The sequence below is a fragment of the Salvelinus namaycush genome, chromosome 1 (assembly GCF_016432855.1).
Source record: "Salvelinus namaycush isolate Seneca chromosome 1, SaNama_1.0, whole genome shotgun sequence".
Taxonomy (NCBI): Eukaryota; Metazoa; Chordata; class Actinopteri; order Salmoniformes; family Salmonidae; genus Salvelinus; species Salvelinus namaycush.
The window spans coordinates 62,893,175-62,910,338 of NC_052307.1; the positions used below are offsets into that span (position 1 = coordinate 62,893,175).

The following is a 17,164-nucleotide window of genomic DNA, read 5'->3' on the forward strand; positions in this document are numbered from 1 at the left end:
CATGTCTCTCTCCCAGTGGACTGTGTGCTTACTAACAGCTCATCTACTATTGCTTAGGGCTCTTATTTTCTTCTAGTCAGAAAAAAATACTTTCTACTGTCAAGCTCCGACATCCCCAGTTATTGAAAGCTGGTGGGCATGGAACTCTCAGAGTTGCTCTCAAAGCTGCAGCAATGCCTGGATTCACACAGCCGACTCATGATGAATAGAGTAGTGCTAGAACAAAGGGACACTTGTAAAGGCATCTAAACCCATAACCAGACTTTTATTTGGCCACAAAGACTTCTGAGTACACAATTCATTAGGATTTACATGAACTCAAGGATGTATTGCTCTAGGTGACTGAAAACATGAAATCCCCCCCCAATACATTTTTAGGACTTTGATCTAGACATCAACTCATCATTTGACAACCTCAGAAATAAGCAGGACTATTTCTCATACCACAATAAAAGGCTGGACACTTTTTTCTAATTCTTTCTAGGTTTCTATAAAAATGTAAATGTAACTCAAAACCCTGAATGGATAGATACAAATATTCGTCAGATGGGTTGTTCCACGAAGAGTTGTGCACCAATATTGATTTTAAAAGCCTGTTCTATTCAATGAAGTGCCCTTTAATATAGACCACATGGAGAATTCAATGAATCCGATTTTTAATATGAATAAAGGCTTGCTAAATTCAGCATTTTGACATGTCCCTCTGCCAACCCTGTGTCACTTCTAGGAAGACTTCAACCCACTTAATCCAAACATTTCTCCATCATTGTAAATCCCTAGGTATTTTAAGTCAGTTCTGAAGAATATATTTATTTCATTTGATTAGTGATTAATTTACATCTGTCCCTCATTTTAAGGTCAACCCTCTAGTTTTAATATGGTGAAACTATTAATTTAAAATGTATTTTTCAAAAGAAACATTGAACATCAAATAGTCAAATCATAGTGTAAAAACTTGTTTGGCCATTTTCTGCTTTGTGATAGAAAACTAACGGGTCAAGCATAACACGAATAACCCTGTTACCCATTGATAGGCTAGAAATGTTTTAGCAATTCGATTTTTTTCTTGTGAAACTTGCATTCAATTGCCACTCCTGTTGCACACAAGCTTCCATTCCCCCTGTCACGAGAGGATTAATGGCTGATTTAAGACGAGATCGTCAACCCTGATACGGTCAACCCTGATACTTTATTCGGCACTTAATAGGCACTAACTATAGTCATTTTTTTTTAAATGTAACCTATTGGAATGGCAACATGTGTTTTTTATGAAGTTGAACATGTGCTCTTTAGGACAGAATGTCAACATTTTGTGAAATCACAAGTTACACTTCTAAAAAAGGCACCGAACTGGTGGAAGGACCCAGATACTGTACAGGTAAGATTCTAATCTCTTACCATTACTCCTACATTATGATTGTCTACTTATTCACAACAAATTTTCTGTTGAACACAGGAAAGAGAACATATTGTGCCACAAAGATAAGATTTTGAAAAAATATATACTGAAAATACCAAAGACATTAAATTATTCAAGTTTAGTATTGTCATTAAATAATCTTAAATATAATACAATCATTTATTCATATCTATCAAGCTACAAAATCATAAATATTTGTGTGCTGTATTCTCTTGAGTTATAATAACTACCTGTACTTCCCTTCTCACTGGTTCATACTAGCACCCACCAGTGTCCCTCCCTGAGATGTGTAGGGCATGGCCCGTCCCAGCTGAGAGAGCGGGTCTGCTCCAGCGGTGGTGGCCACATGGCAGGGGTCTGCGTTCCAGGGTCCTAAGGGCCACTCTTCTGGCCACCTCAGCAGCAAACGTGGCCCCCCCTCCCTGCCAGGCAGACACAGGCTGCGTCTGGAGCTAGTGCAGATGCAGGTTGGCAGCCAGAGCTCCTCCTCCACAGTTTGTCGCTCTGGCCACTCAAGGCTCCTGTCGCAGTCAGAGCAGATCTGAGACAGAGCAGCGGCAGACAGAAACAGATTATTCAAATAAGATACCGTCAATAGTCAGCCTCAGAGCTCAGTGTTACTATTGGTATGTTGGCATCACCATGGACCTTAACTTTGCATATTTGTCATCATGAATATTATCCAGAGAATTACTGTTAATACATGACTCATGAGGTATCATTCACCTCCCACTGCAGAAATACTGCCAATCATTCCCCTACCTAATACTATCCCTCTGTGTCCTCTGTTGGTGAGTTGATATCCATTTCAGTGTATTAACCTACCGGTACACTACTGAACAGGTCTCCTGCTGCTAGCTTGTCTCCGTCTCTGCTCTGGTACTGGCTCTGTTCTCTAAACGGCTGAGTCTCTCTAGAACTCTCCTCTTGGTCTGGGGCAGGGAGGGTCTCCCCACTGTAGGGGAGGAGAGGGCTGATGGTGGTCAATGGGTCAGAATGGAGTGGATCTGCACTACCCACCTTAACCATGCCCTCTATTCACTACAACTAGTTTAGCTACACCTCGCTGCATATATCCACGTCAAAACAGAGCCTGTCTCATTACCTGATGGACCAAATCTTGATGGCTCTGTTCATCAACAGCCCTCGAACCAAATGCAAATTCAGTCTGCTTATTTTGGTAAACCTTCCACGATGTCCCAATCCCTGTTAAGCTTCTTGTTGACCGCGTCTGCCAGCTTTGTGTACACAACTGGCTCCTCGGCTATTCCAGACGCATCGTTAATTTGTGCCCTTTTGTGCCGTTTCAGTCCGCCGGGATAAACAGGCTCACAGATGCTAAAATATTCCAACACAGATAATTAGACAAAGAAACAATCACAAGTATGAATAATAATCTGCATTGGGAACATTAGAACTTTTAAAACATGGGAACAGGGGGGATTTTGGGCACCAAGGGAAATGAGCTTATCAAATAAAGCTTGGCAAATGTGCAGTGAATGAAATAAGTCAATAATTTTAATGTGAGAGAGGAGCCCTGAGGAGAATAAATAAGCAATCGCCACATCATGCAGGGAGAACAAATGAGCGTGGCGCACAATTAGGCAAGGTCACATTCTGCTGGAGCTGTGAGCACGGGGTGCGCTAATGAGCTCCCTGTGTGTGTGTGTGTGTGTGTGTGTGTGTGTGTGTGTGTGTGTGTGTGTGTGTGTGTGTGTGTGTGTGTGTGTGTGTGTGTGTGTGTGTGTGTGTGTGTGTGTGTGTGTGTGTGTGTCTTGAGGGAGGAAGGAAGGAGAGAAGAGTAAGCAATCCAAACCCCTTTCCATCAAAATTCTGATAATGTACAGGCTCCTTTAAGGCAGACAGATAAGCTAGGTGGTAATTCGGGCGAGGGACAGGCTTGAAAGTGAGAGGGCTTGTGGGAGAGAGGTGGGCTATCAGACAATCTGGCATCTGGGCCAAGTAGACATGTAGTCAGGCAGGCAGGCAGTCAGTCAGACAGAGCAATAGGCAGGTGTGTCAGCCAGACAACAGGCCGTTCAGTAGGAGCCACGTCACAGGCTTTCAAAGGAAAGTCAAAGTTATTAACTATTCAATCACATAAAGGGGAGGTGAAGGTGTGAAAGGTTGCAGACCAAAGCACTTTCTCTCCCGCGCATTAAGAGCCTGGTCCAGCGCTCCGGTGCTCTGAGTGGAAGAGAAATAGATTGCCTCCTAGGAAAACGACTGCTCACACAGTCTCTTTTCACCTTTTTCTCCTGTAATAATAGCAATCTGCTGTGAAAATCTAATCCCAAGTACCATTTACGCTGCATCTAGATAACTTCTGCTTGGGAAAGCGTACGACATGAATATTTCATTCGCTGATATCCAAATAAACAGTACAAGCCATCAATCAGCCGGCCTTCTAACAGGAAGTGAACTGGAAAGGGACATTGATAATGAACACCACGCATAGAAGGAAATGCACATCTCACATCAGCTGCATGCCTTTATTTCTGCTACTGGCCATTAGGGCTGGGAATGGCCCGGCATCTCACCATACAATATTATTGTGATACTTAGGTGCCGATACGTATGTACGATATGTACTGCGATTCTATATGTGTTGCGATTCGGTATTTGTGATTTTACTGTGATTTGATGTTCCAATCGTATTGCTCACTATATGTCTGCTGCAGTGACAAAAGTCATGAGAAAACGAGTTTTGATCAGTCATGGAAATAAAAGTGCCGATTTTTTTTGGGCTCCCGCATTAAAAAGATGAAGGAAAAATACTGGTGTTTTGGTGCAGGTACAGCCAACTAGAATATCCTGATATGTAACTGTATCGATATGCATCCTAGTCATCCTGATCTACAACACACTGCAGTGTACATGGCCCTTACAAACACTTTAAATGTGGATAACCCGACCCGTATGACATATTCATGACAACAAATCAGGCATGAATACTGTCCTTCATTTAAGTAATAGCTATATTCTGGCCATTAAAGTCAGATATGGCTGCATCCCCCTCTCCTCTCCTCTCCCTGGCCTAATTCTCCCTCCTCAGTAGCGGATAAGAAGGATCAGCAGTCCATCCATATGCACACATATCTATGGAGTGGATGTCAGGTCTCAGCTTGGCTCTAGCGCTGAAAGCCCTGGTAATGACACTTAATGAAAGCTGGGGAGCAGAGCCAGGCATGCGTAAGGAAGGAGAGGCCCAGTGTCCTTCCCCAGCATCCTCATCCTCCCCCCCATCAGCCCTGCTCAGGCCCTCAGACACCATAAATAAACAAACGCGGTGCGTGCACGAGAATGGACGACTGTTCCCTCTGCTCCTCTCATGCCATTCACTTATTTATCTATTTATTTGTATTTACTCTCTCTCGCTCTCTCTCCCCCTCCCTCCCTCCCTCCCTCCGGCTGCTTTTAGAGCTCCTCTGTGTTCTCCCAGCTCCCTACAGGCTTCCTGGATGTCCTGGAACATTAGCTGAGTGAAGTCGCAGTCATCCAGTGGGCCTTTATAGGCTGAGTTTGCATCTGCCCTCCATTGGTATCAGGCCAGGCAGCACGCACGCATACACGCACACACACTTATTAGCGTACGGTACTCTCTCCAGAGCAATGTCCATCCTCAATGCCTCAGTGCTCCTCAACTACACATTGCAACTTTTTAAATGTTTTTTTAACACTCAGCCAACCAGTGAATTTTTCCCAAAGCATGCTAACTGTTCTTTCAAAGCAGGTTTAAAGTTCTAAAGGGTCTTTTGGTACATTACCCACCTTGCATAAGACGTTTGAGAGAGATCAGTGTGGTGTGCTGTAAGTGACAGCATGAGGATGAGGTTAGGGACATGATGAGTGTTGAGGTTCCGTTATCAGAGCAAACACAGGGAATGATGGGATAGAATGGATCCCACTCACTACAAGCCTCTAATCAGCACAGTCAACACAGGGCTCTGATTGGGTTCACACAACCAGCCTAGTCTCTTCCTCCTATCTCACACTCACCAAAAGTAATCCCTTCAATCAGCCCTAACTTTACCGCATTTCAATTTAGGAGGAAATCAGACGGGAACGCATTACAGGGAAATGCCAGTGAGCACAGGACTGGCTTACTATAAAGCGAGGTGGTATAGGCAGCGCAAAATGAGAAGGCTTCAACTGTCAAACAACCATATGGAACACAATTTCACCAATAAATCGCCTTTTCTCAGCATCGCATATAAAATGCAAGTTAAATTTTAAAAAGATATAGTCGGTACCATGGCAATGTGTGGGTGACGTCTGTCTGTCTAGACTAGTTTCTGAAAACAGACATGACTGGCCCAGAGGAGAGGAGACTGTGTCCTTGGATGGCTCTGTCTGTCCGTCCCTCTGTTAGGTGGGATGAACGAAACCTGATAGAAGGCTAGACTAGAGGTCATCTCTAAGCCCTCCAGTCCTCAGTGTCAGAGCACCAGGCCTTTGATTACTACCGTCCATAGCCACCTCTAGGATTTCCCGCCTGACTGCACAAATGTATCTTCGGTGTTAACAAGCTGCAGTGGTCCTGTGGGGCAGGAAGGGCCGGTGGCGTCTGGGCCCTGGCGTGAGGAGACTGCAGTGGGGGTCACCCAGGGTGCGGAGGGGGAACTCGGAACAGCGAAACTGTTCTACTCTTGGAGATGGAGAGAGTGGCTGAGACAGGCTGGGCTGCATTAGAAAGGGGTGGGGATTTGAAACACCAATCTGCAGGCTTCTCAGAGGCTCTCAGGCCACTGATTTCACAGCCGGACGACACGGACCATTAGCCCCCAGAAACACAGATGCTAATCCCAGAACAACAGAAATCAACATGGCTGCCAATAGCTCTTATGAGTTACAGACGGGCTCCCGCTCTTAACCAATACTGTCTGAGATGGGTCAATAGCAACAATCACCAACACGTCTCAGCTCTACTCTAGAAACACAGAGAGGAATTCACTCAGTCCGGGAAGTCACTGCTTTGTCACTGACGCTGTCTCTAGAGCCCCAGCAAAGAAACTAGTGAGGATTTAGAGGACATGTAGTCATTAGCCTCATATGGACCTGCTGCTTCTTGTTCCTGGAGAACTGGGAAGTTGCCAGGGGATGGACTAGAGCCAAGCCCACTGATCCAGTGTCTCAGGTCAGTACTCACTCTGTGTGGAGCAGCTGGACGGGAAGCCTGGTCAGGGCACTGCGCTGGCCACTCATACTGGCTTGAGAGGCCTAATACAAAAACAAGTGACATTACTCAATAGAAAGGAACAATGCTCTTCAATTGGTGTTATATTACAGTATATCAGGGTTGTAAATGTGTGGAGGTCTGACAGTGTTATCCAGTGTGTGTAACTGTGTATGGTACGTACCCTGAACTTCTCAGCTTCAATCCTGCTCTCTTCCAGCTCAGCCTTCAGCCTCTTCATCTCCTCCTGCAGACCCTCCACACTCTTCTGCAGGTGACTAGACACACAGTTAATAAACCGGGTCACAACTCCCGGGTGGCTCCATTTACACTTATTTCACAAGTATTGTCACGTTCTGACCTTTATTTCCTTTGTTTTTGTCTTTATTTAGTATGGTCAGGGCGTGAGTTGGGGTGGGCAGTCTATGTTTGTTTATCTATGTTTTTCTATTTCTGTGTTTGGCCTGATATGGTTCTCAATCAGAGGCAGGTGTTATTCATTGTCTCTGATTGGGAACCATATTTAGGTAGCCTGTTTTGTGTTGGGTTTTGTGGGTGGTTGTTTTCTGTCTTTGTGTGTCTGCACCAGACAGTACTATTTCGGTTTTTCACATTTGTTGTTTTTTGTATTTTGAGTGTTCACCTTCATTAAACAAGATGAACAATTACCACGATGCACCTTGGTCCTCTTCTTCTCCTCCAGATGACAGCCGTTACAAGTATAGCATGTTCCCTGCTCCATCTAATCTAAAGCCATCTAACGCCTGTACACTTGCTAACCAGTGCTCTAAACATGGGGACCTAATCATAATTAAAAACTGGGTGGTTTGAGCTTTGAATGCCGATTGGCTGACAGCCGTGGTATATTTAAGCAATAAGGTCCGAGGGGGTGTGGTATATGGCCAATATACCACGGCTAAGGGCTGCTCTTAGGCACGACGCAACGAGGTGCCTTATTGCGATTATAAACTGGTTACCATGTAATTAGAGCAGTAAAAATACATGTTTTGTCATATCCGTGGTATACGGTCTGATATATCACGGCTGTCAGCCAATCAGCATACAGGGCTTGAACCACCCAGTTTATAAACAGACCGTTTACCACGGATATGACAAAACATTTATTTTTACTGCTCTAATTACGTTGGAAACCAGTTTATAATAGCAATAAGGTGCCTCTGGGGTTTATGGTATATGGCCAATATACCACGGCTAAGGGCTGTATCCAGGCACTCTGCGTTGCGTCTTGCTTAATAACAGCTCTTGGCCATGGTATATTGGCAAGATACCACACCCCCTCAGGCCTTATTGCTTAAGCATAGCACAATTTAGTCGAACAACAGGGTAGGCTGGATGTGTGTGGAAGAGCTCTTACTCCTTCTCTGCAGTGAGATGGATGATAATTTTGCTCTGGTCTTTGATCTTTAAGTTCAGTCTTTCATTGCCTTGCCTGTCGACAGGGTTAAGACAGGGTTAATGCTGCTTAGTGAATGTAGAGTAGAATGTGACTGGGCATCAGTGTGTGGAGTTAGGTATGCTCTTACTTCTGCTCCTTCACCCACTGGTTGACGTTGGTTACCACCAGCTCACTCTCCCTGTGTAGAAGAGAACTGTCTGAACGAGCGTTACCCAGAGACTGGCGCAACACCTCCATCTGAGACAGAGAAATGGGGGGGAGAGAGAGAGCAGGTAATGAGAGTCTACAACTCTAACAGTGTCTATCTGACATATCTGGAGGTTTTAAGGGTTCACTACCTCATTAGCTGCTGTGCTGTACTTGTGCTCCATGGAATCGCACAGTGAGTGTAAGGCATCCACCTGAACAGAGACACATGAACAAACCCCTACTGCACATCCTAATGGCTATGCAGCTCATTTTCCATTGAGAGGTGATTACTAACTATGCTGTTTGGCCTTTCTGTGCCAGTGCAAAGTGTGAGGATATGTGTCATAACTAGAGCCAAGAGGTTTTCATGAGCACATCAATTGATCAGGAAAACTTTGGGCCTAGTTACACAGTTAGGCGGTAAGGCTATTATAAGGGCCCAGAGTTTTTCCTGATCAGGTCACATGGTCAGCAAAACCTCCTATCCTTAGTCATAAACCCTACCAGAATGTCCCCAGAACCCATTGTGTAAGTGTGTGTCTGACCTGGGCCACCTTGACATGGTAGTTCTCCCTGAGAGAAGCCATCTCCACCTTAAATCAGCACCACCTCCTCCTCCAGGGCTACCAGCTGCTCCTGGCCCCAGCGCTGAGACCTCCCCAGCTGGGCACTCAGCTCTGCCAGCCTGCCCTCACAGGACCGAGTCTAGGTGGGAGAGGGATGATACCTGTCATTGGCATTTCCTAATATCATTTTTGTTGTCATTTCTGAAAACTGATGGACCTTTTAAATGAATGATGAACAATGAGTCACAGCAACATGCAATGTATATTCATGAGTGTTTCCCATAACCCTGCCCAGGTAGGAACCTGGGAAACGATAGTTCATTAGTTAATTACATTGTAGTGAACTCTAGTAACATTGTCCTGTCATGTTGAGCCACTACATCAAAGAACTGGTCAACATAAAATACAAGTTTTTCTTTATAGGAACACTGTGAAGGCCAGCAGTAACCAGTCCTCCCTAGCCACATCCCCTGCCCTATCCTCTGCCTGGCTGGGACACACGGAGGCTGCGTGTAACAGTATAACTTTAAACCGTCCCCTCGCCCCGACACGGGCGCGAACCAGGGAACCTCTGCACACATCAACAACTGACACCCACGAAGCGTCGTTACCCATCGCTCCACAAAGGCCACGGCCCTTGCAGAGCAAGGTGCAACCCTACTTCTAGGTTTCACAGCAAGTGACGTAACTGATTGAAACGCTACTAGCGCGTACCCGCTAACTAGCTAGCCATTTCACATCCGTTACACTCACCCCCCTTTCAACCTCCTCCTTTTCCGCAGCAACCAGTGATCCGGGTCAACAGCATCAATGTAACAGTATAACTTTAGTACGTCCCCTCGCCCCGACACGGGGGCGAACCAGGGACCCTCTGCACACATCAACAACTGACACCCACGAAGCGTCGTTACCCATCGCTCCACAAAGGCCACGGCCCTTGCAGAGCAAGGTGCAACCCTACTTCTAGGTTTCACAGCAAGTGACGTAACTGATTGAAACGCTACTAGCGCGTACCCGCTAACTAGCTAGCCATTTCACATCCGTTACGCTTCGAACACACCGACTGCGTCATTGCGTTTCGATACACCAGAAGTACATTCATTTCCAATGGAACGCTGCATTTGCCTTGCAGCATTGCGTTGCAGAGGCAGTTGCAGTGCGTTCTGTGTGGTGCATACGTTCGATAAATCGAACGTATGCATCAAATTGTATGAGTGGACTTGACAGAAAGTAGCAAAATATGAATGTAGATTTTTTTTTTGCACACATTCAGTAAAAATTTGGGATTACATAAAAACAGTTTGATTGCATAATTTCTTTACATTATTTATTTATTTATTTGCCAAGTATATTATTTATTCGATGACATCCTCAAATTAATTGTGAGAGCCTATAATATAATTTCCCTCCAATGCAGTTTTGGAGCGAAATGCAATAATAAATAGTCAAGATAGGCAGAGTAGGCTCTTTCAACAATGAGACCAACCTTGAGGAAGGTGGTATGACTTTCTTTCACACACACCTCATTGGCTAGGTTAGCTAGCTAACGCTAACTAGCCACATCTAGCACAAGCTCACTACTAAACTGACCTGGCAATCCTACTATCGTGGACACTTGTCTCCAAGCAGCATTTTTTGTGTTTATGTCCCTGTAGCTGTCAGCAGTTGTGTCAAAAAGACACGGTTTTGAGGATACTGCGAAAATGATTCTCTCCTCCATGTGTCCAACCGCATGCGACCATTTGCAAAAGGTACCTGCATCAGTATAGTTGCCTAGCTGCGCAAAATGTTATGCAGCAGTGATGCAATGACGCAGTCGGTGTGTTCGAAGCGTTACACTCACCCCCCTTTCAACCTCCTCCTTTTCCGCAGCAACCAGTGATCCGGGTCAACAGCATCAATGTAACAGTATAACTTTAGTACGTCCCCTCGCCCCGACACGGGGGCGAACCAGAGACCCTCTGCACACATCAACAACTGACACCCACGAAGCGTCGTTACCCATCGCTCCACAAAAGCCGCGGCCCTTGCAGAGCAAGGTGCAACCCTACTTCTAGGTTTCACAGCAAGTGACGTAACTGATTGAAACGCTACTAGCGCGTACCCGCTAACTAGCTAGCCATTTCACATCCGTTACATGCGCAGTGTTCACATCTCACCACAATGACCTTTCCACAAGTCCAGGGAGCACGCAATGCAGAGGAGAGGCAATACATGTAATGAAAGAAGCAAAGGCAATTAAAGTGGTGTGTGAGTGGGGATGAGCCTGACTGGAGGCTCCAAACTGCAGTACTGCAGCTCTGTATTCCCCCTAACCCCTGTGTGACAGCATCGCAACCGCAGTCTGGTCATCCTCTTGCTGTGTTCACCTGCTAATCCGTGCAAAAGGACAGCCGTGCACACACACGTACAGTATGTAGATACACATCAAGCACATAGACACCACAAACAGGTTACATGCTGTACAAACACACTAATGTTAACACATTCACACACACTCACATTTAGGTGTGTGAAATGAGTTGCTCTCCCCCAGCCCTCCCCAGAACCCAGCCATACCACACGGCCAGAGACAATCATTATACCCTTCCTCTGATCCCACCGAGCAACCAGCAATTATTTCTAAAAGTGGAAAGTAAAAACCGACAAACACACACACAGCTGCACATAATCATTATTTTTTGTGGGACGGGTTGTGCGGGGAGGGTGCAACTCACACTTCATTTTCTCTGGCGGAGTTTGCTGACCGCAAAATGACAAGGATGCTCTTCCTAAACCAATTAAGAGGGCAGAGCGCCGCTGTTACCATGCAACATTGACAGCACTTAAGGAGGATGACGTGAGACCACAGCGATGAGCCACAGAGATGTGCCCTCGGCTAAAACACATACAAACACATTGTAGAGAGGTTTGGCACTGCAGAGCAAGCACACACAGCTCTTATGTGCCTGTGTACACAAACAAAGTGCTTCGGATTTGTCACAATACAAACACAATGCTTAGACTATTTGAACCGTAAAGCCTCTTAGACATTTTCACATTTTCACTTGAAAACGTGTTACTACATTTCTGTACTGTATGAGTATCTCAGTTAAACTGTGATTTATATTTTGGCTATTATGTGAGGCAGTTCCTCTAAGCAAAACTCTGTGTTTAAATGTTGGTGTCTTTGCAAACTTTTTCTGTATGTACAGTTGAAGTCAGAAGTTTACATACACTTAGGTTGGAGTCATTAAAACTCGTTTTTCAACCACTCCACACATTTCTTGTTAACAAACTATAGTTCTGGCAAGTCGGTTAGGACATCTACTTTGTGCATGACAAGTAATTTTTCCAACAATTGTTTACAGACAGATTATTTCACTTATAATTCACTGTATCACAATTCCAGTGGGTCAGAAGTTTACATACACTAAGTTGACTGTGCCTTTAAACAGCTTGGAAAATTCCAGAAAATCATGTCATGGCTTTAGAGGCTTCTGATAGGCTAATTGACATCATTTGAGTCAATTGGAGGTGTACCTGTGGATGTATTTCAAGGCCTACCTTCAAACTCAGTGCCTCTTTGCTTGACATCATGGGAAAATCAAAAGAAATCAGCCAAGACATCAGAATTTTTTTTTGTAGACCTCCACAAGTCTGGTTCATCCTTGGGAGCAATTTCCAAACACCAGAAGGTACCACGTTCATCTGTACAAACAATAGTACGCAAGTATAAACACCATGGGACCACGCAGCCATCATACCGCTCAGGAAGGAGACGCATTCTGTCTCCTAGAGATGAACAAACTTTGGTGCGATAGTGCAAATCAATCCCAGAACAGCAAAGGACCTTGTGAAGATGCTGGAGGAAACAGGTACAAAAGTATCTATATCCACAGTAAAACGAGTCCTATATTGACATAACCTGAAAGGCCGCTCAGCAAGGAAGAAGCCACTTCTCCAAAACCGCCATAAAAAAGTCAGACTACAGTTTGCAACTGCACATGGGGACAAAGACCGTACTTTTTGGAGAATTGTCCTCTGGTCTGATGAAACAAAAATAGAACTATTTGGCCATAATGATCATCGTTATGTTTGGATGACAAAGGGGGAGGCTTGCAAGCCGAAGAACACCATCCCAACCGTGAAGCACGGGGGTGGCAGCATCATGTTGTGGGGGTGCTTTGCTGCAGGAGGGACTGGTGCACTTCACAAAATAGATGGCATCTTGAGGAAGGAAAATTATGTGGGTATATTGAAGCAACAGCTAAAGACATCAGTCAAGAAGTTAAAGCTTGGTCGCAAATGGGTCTTCCAAATGGACAATGACCCCAAGCATACTTCCAAAGTTGTGGCAAAATGGCTTAAGGACAACAAAGTCAAGGTATTGGAGTGGCCATCACAAAGCCCTGACCTCTATCCTACAGAACATTTGTGGGCAGAACTGAAAAAGCGTGTGCGAGCAAGGAGGCCTACAAACCTGACTTAGTTACACCAACTCTGTCAGGAGGAATGGGCCAAAATTCACCCAACTTATTGTGGGAAGCTTGTGGAAGGCTACCCGAAACGTTTGACCCAAGTTAAACAATTTAAAGGCAATGTTACCAAATACTAAATGAGTGTATGTAAACTTCTGACCCACTGGGAATGTGATGAAAGAAATCAAAGCAGAAAGTCATTCTCTCTACTATTATTCTGACATTTCACATTCTTAAAATAAAGTGGTGATCCTAACTAACCTAAGACTGGGACTTTTTACTAGGATTAAATGTCAGGAATTATGAAAAACTGAGTTTAAATGTATTTGGCAAAGGTGTATGTAAACTTCCAACTTCAACTGTGTGTGTGTGTGTGTGTGTGTGTGTGTGTGTGTGTGTGTGTGTGTGTGTGTGTGTGTGTGTGTGTGTGTGTGTGTGTGTGTTGTACATGCATAATCTATGGCGGTCTGGGAGAAAGGTCTCATTATCCAATCAGCTTTAGGAATACAGTCCCGCACACACAGAAAGGGCACTGCTACAAGTCACACCTCTTTGCTCTACAACAGAACCTGCTCTCTCCTGTAGTGGTCAATTAGTGTACAGCGCGACCTGTGGAGGTTAAGTCTCTACTTCAGAGGGGCTGTGTGCTCCACACTAATGACCAGGCATTCTAAGGGTGGAGTGTTCATTTCCAGCCCTGGGTATATATTACACTAGATAACCCCCTTTCTTATTATACAACACATACGGTTGAAAGATTAAGCCATCACACTTCTAATCATGTGATGGTGTAGTGGTTGGCTACAGGCTGTAACAGTCTAGGATTTAATGTGAGGCTATCTGGTCCATGACCTAATGGTTGGCAGTGTCTGATCTAGAACCAGATCAGTGGTTATTGGATATTGACAATGAAATGAATGGTTATTGGTTAATTGCCATGAGGATGAATGGAAATGTTGATGTGTAGATCCTTCTCTCTCACCTCATCCAGTGACTGTCTGCTGGCAGTGCGTAGTCTGTGGAGCTCTCCAGCCAGCTGCCTGGTCCTCTCCTCCTGGCCCCCTCTCTTCTCTGACAGCTGGGAGCTCCTCTGCTGCAGGCGGGACAGCTCACTACAGAGACATGCAGCCTCACCACTCTGCTCAGCCAGCTGACCAGTACCACCACACGCACAGCCACACACCACAAAACAAACATCCACACAAAATATACATTGCTAGTCCCACTACACATTATTTCCTCCACATTCATTAACCTAAAACAAGTTGAGAGTTGATGTTATTGTTTTAACATCAGTATTTTCAATACATGCCTGACAGAGTACCAGTGTGTAAGCAGGGCACGCACCAGCTCCATGCTCTCATTATGGGAAGCCTGGGTGGAGGCCAGCTCCAGTCTCAGCTCTCTGAGGCTGTGTTGTGCTGCTGCTGGTCCCCTGCCTGCTGCTGGCCTGAGCCTCCTCAACACACTCCCTCAGCCTGGACACCGTCTCCTGAAAGACGCTCATCTGGAGAGAACACACATGGAACATGGGTCCCAAACTACACACAAAATACACTCAACATATGGACAGTATGTGACCTCTGACCTCTTGGCTGTGGCTCTGGCCCTCCCTGCTCTCCAGCTCCCTCCTGCACTGCCGCAGCTGAGCCTGGCAGGCTGTCTGTTCCTCCTGCAGCCTCTAGGTGGTGCTCTGCAGCTCTACCACACGCTCCTGCAGGCACCCCACAGTCCTCTCCCGCTCCCTCAGCTGTAGGACAGACAGCAGACACACCCCTATCAGAGCTCCCATCAGGTGTGTGTGCCACTGTGTGTATATCAGGCTCAAAGATAGATGGGACTAAATCTGACAATCGCAGCGCCATTTTAGCTCTCTGTTCCAGGATTAAGTCACATGGATGGGCAGATAGATGGGAGATCTGCATTTATATGGATGACAGATTTTAAATTGGGATTAAGGAGATTAATTTCAGGCCGTAATTGACTGGGAAACTTTTTGATCAGATTGATTTAACTTTCTAAAGATATGAATTATGTGCTTCAATTTAATTTCCTAGCAGCTGAACAGTTGGTAAATTGCCGCGCTTCAGGCTTGTATCCCTTTGGCTGGTGGAAAACTATTATTTCACTAAATTCATGACGTGTGCAGATCTGACTCATTTCTCTTGCTTCCTTTGGGGTTAAAAAATAATTACTATTTTTGAAACACAAATTCAGAGACGGAAACGAATTCAATTTGCGAGCATGGCTGGAGGGGGAATCTGAGTGGATTGTAGATGAGTGTAGCCAGGCTTCAGTCAGACACTATGTGAGGAGAAGACGCTCTCCCGATGAATGGAAAAACAACATGTATGCCTCTTGAAACTTTTAACTGTCAGCAAGCACAGGTTTAATTCATGACGTTCACTGACACTAAATTATTTGTGTTGGGATATTGCCTTTAGTCATAAATCAACAGACAAACACTACATTATGATTAACATTTGTTGTGTGAGTGTGACATGCATTTGCAATATGTGTGAATTTAATGACTGCATATTTCTAGTTGAGCACTAGCTTTTGGATACATTAGTATGTGTGTGAAAGCACCTGGTTGAGTGCTGAGTTGTTGACTGCACATGTCTAGTTGAGTGCTAGTTGTATATACATTATTATAAACTGGTTGGTTCAAGCCTGAATGGAGATTGTCTGACAGCAGTGGTATATCAGACCGTATACCACGGGTATAGCAAAACATTTAATTACATTGGTAACCAGTTTATAATAGCAATAAGGCACCTCTGGGGTTTGTGGTTTATGGCCAATATACCACGGCTAAGGGCTGTATCCAGGCATTCTGCGTTGCGCCGTGCATAAGAACAGCCCTTAGCTGTGGTATATTGGCCATATTCCACAAACCCCAGAGGTGCCTTATTGATTAATTATAGTGTTTGACTCTACCTGGCTGTGAGCTGCTTCCAGGTTGGTTCTGAGCTGGTTTCTCTCTGACTCCAGCTGGGCCTCTCTCCCTGGCCCCCTGGTTCCTCTCCTGCAGCTCCTGCTGCCTGGTCTGCTCCTGGGACAGCTCTGCCCGCAGTGCCCGGCTGGCATCAGCCTGCTCCTGCAGCTGGAACACAGAGAGACAACCACAGTCACACAGCCAACCAACCGACCACACGTTTACAGGCAATATTCTAAGGTTAGGCTACATTTACATTTTAGTCATTTAGCACAGGGGTTCCCCAAACGTTTTCACTCGGGGGCCCCCCTTCCAGCATTGGGGAACATCCCGCGCCCCCGCCACGTCTATTTCTATGGGCACAAGCACTGTTCATGACAAACGGTTCACACCCCTCTTGTTGGTGGAGAGAACTTTGCAGGTGTAAAGTATCATGACACAAGGCGAGACCCAGATGCAGAAACAGGTGGCAGATGGTTGGAGTTTAAGATGTTTAATAAATCCAAAGGGATTAGGCAAGAGAATGGTCGTGGACAGGCAAAAGGTCAAAACCAGTTCAGAGTTCAGGAGGTACCGAAGGGCAGGCAGGCTCGAGGTCAGGGCAGGCAGAATGGTCAAGCAGGTGGGCATGGAGTCCAGAAAACAAGGGTCAGATCCCGGAGGACTAGCAAAAGGTGAAAAAGGCAAAGCAGGAAACTGGGAAAACCGCTGGTAGGCTTGGACATACAAGACAAACTGGCACAGAGAGACAGGAAACACAGGGATAAATACACTGGCACAGAGAGACAGGAAACACAGGTATAAATACACTGGGGAAAACAAGCGACACCTGGGGGGGTGGAGACAATAATGAGGACAGGTGAAACAGATCAGGGTGTGACATAAAGCTTATTTAATTCAATTCTACACATTTTGTAATGGGGTGTAAAGACCATTTTGCAGTTTTAAAGCATATTTTCTTGCAATTCTATACATTTTGCCATGTCTAATGTGTATTC

The 17,164-nt window shown here is 45.3% G+C and overlaps 1 protein-coding gene across 2 annotated transcripts; it reads right to left on the reverse strand.

Moving 5' to 3' along the window:
• Positions 1–246: 246 nt before the first annotated feature.
• On the reverse strand, positions 247–16,331 carry LOC120046944. 2 transcript variants are annotated; one of them, XM_038992498.1, is made up of 13 exons: positions 16,169–16,331; positions 14,817–14,978; positions 14,576–14,735; positions 14,211–14,378; positions 8,748–8,907; positions 8,352–8,414; positions 8,141–8,250; positions 7,972–8,046; positions 6,781–6,874; positions 6,570–6,640; positions 2,526–2,758; positions 2,246–2,375; positions 247–1,961 (listed from the first exon to the last, which is right to left on the reverse strand). In XM_038992498.1, exons 5-11 carry the CDS (start codon positions 8,787–8,789, stop codon positions 2,593–2,595), a joined length of 621 nt encoding a protein of 206 aa, XP_038848426.1. In that variant the 5' UTR covers positions 8,790–8,907; positions 14,211–14,378; positions 14,576–14,735; positions 14,817–14,978; positions 16,169–16,331; the 3' UTR covers positions 247–1,961; positions 2,246–2,375; positions 2,526–2,592. The 2 variants fall into 2 exon arrangements, with proteins under 2 accessions (XP_038848426.1, XP_038848433.1); XM_038992505.1 differs by lacking the exon at positions 7,972–8,046.
• Between the last annotated feature and the right edge of the window lie 833 nt (positions 16,332–17,164).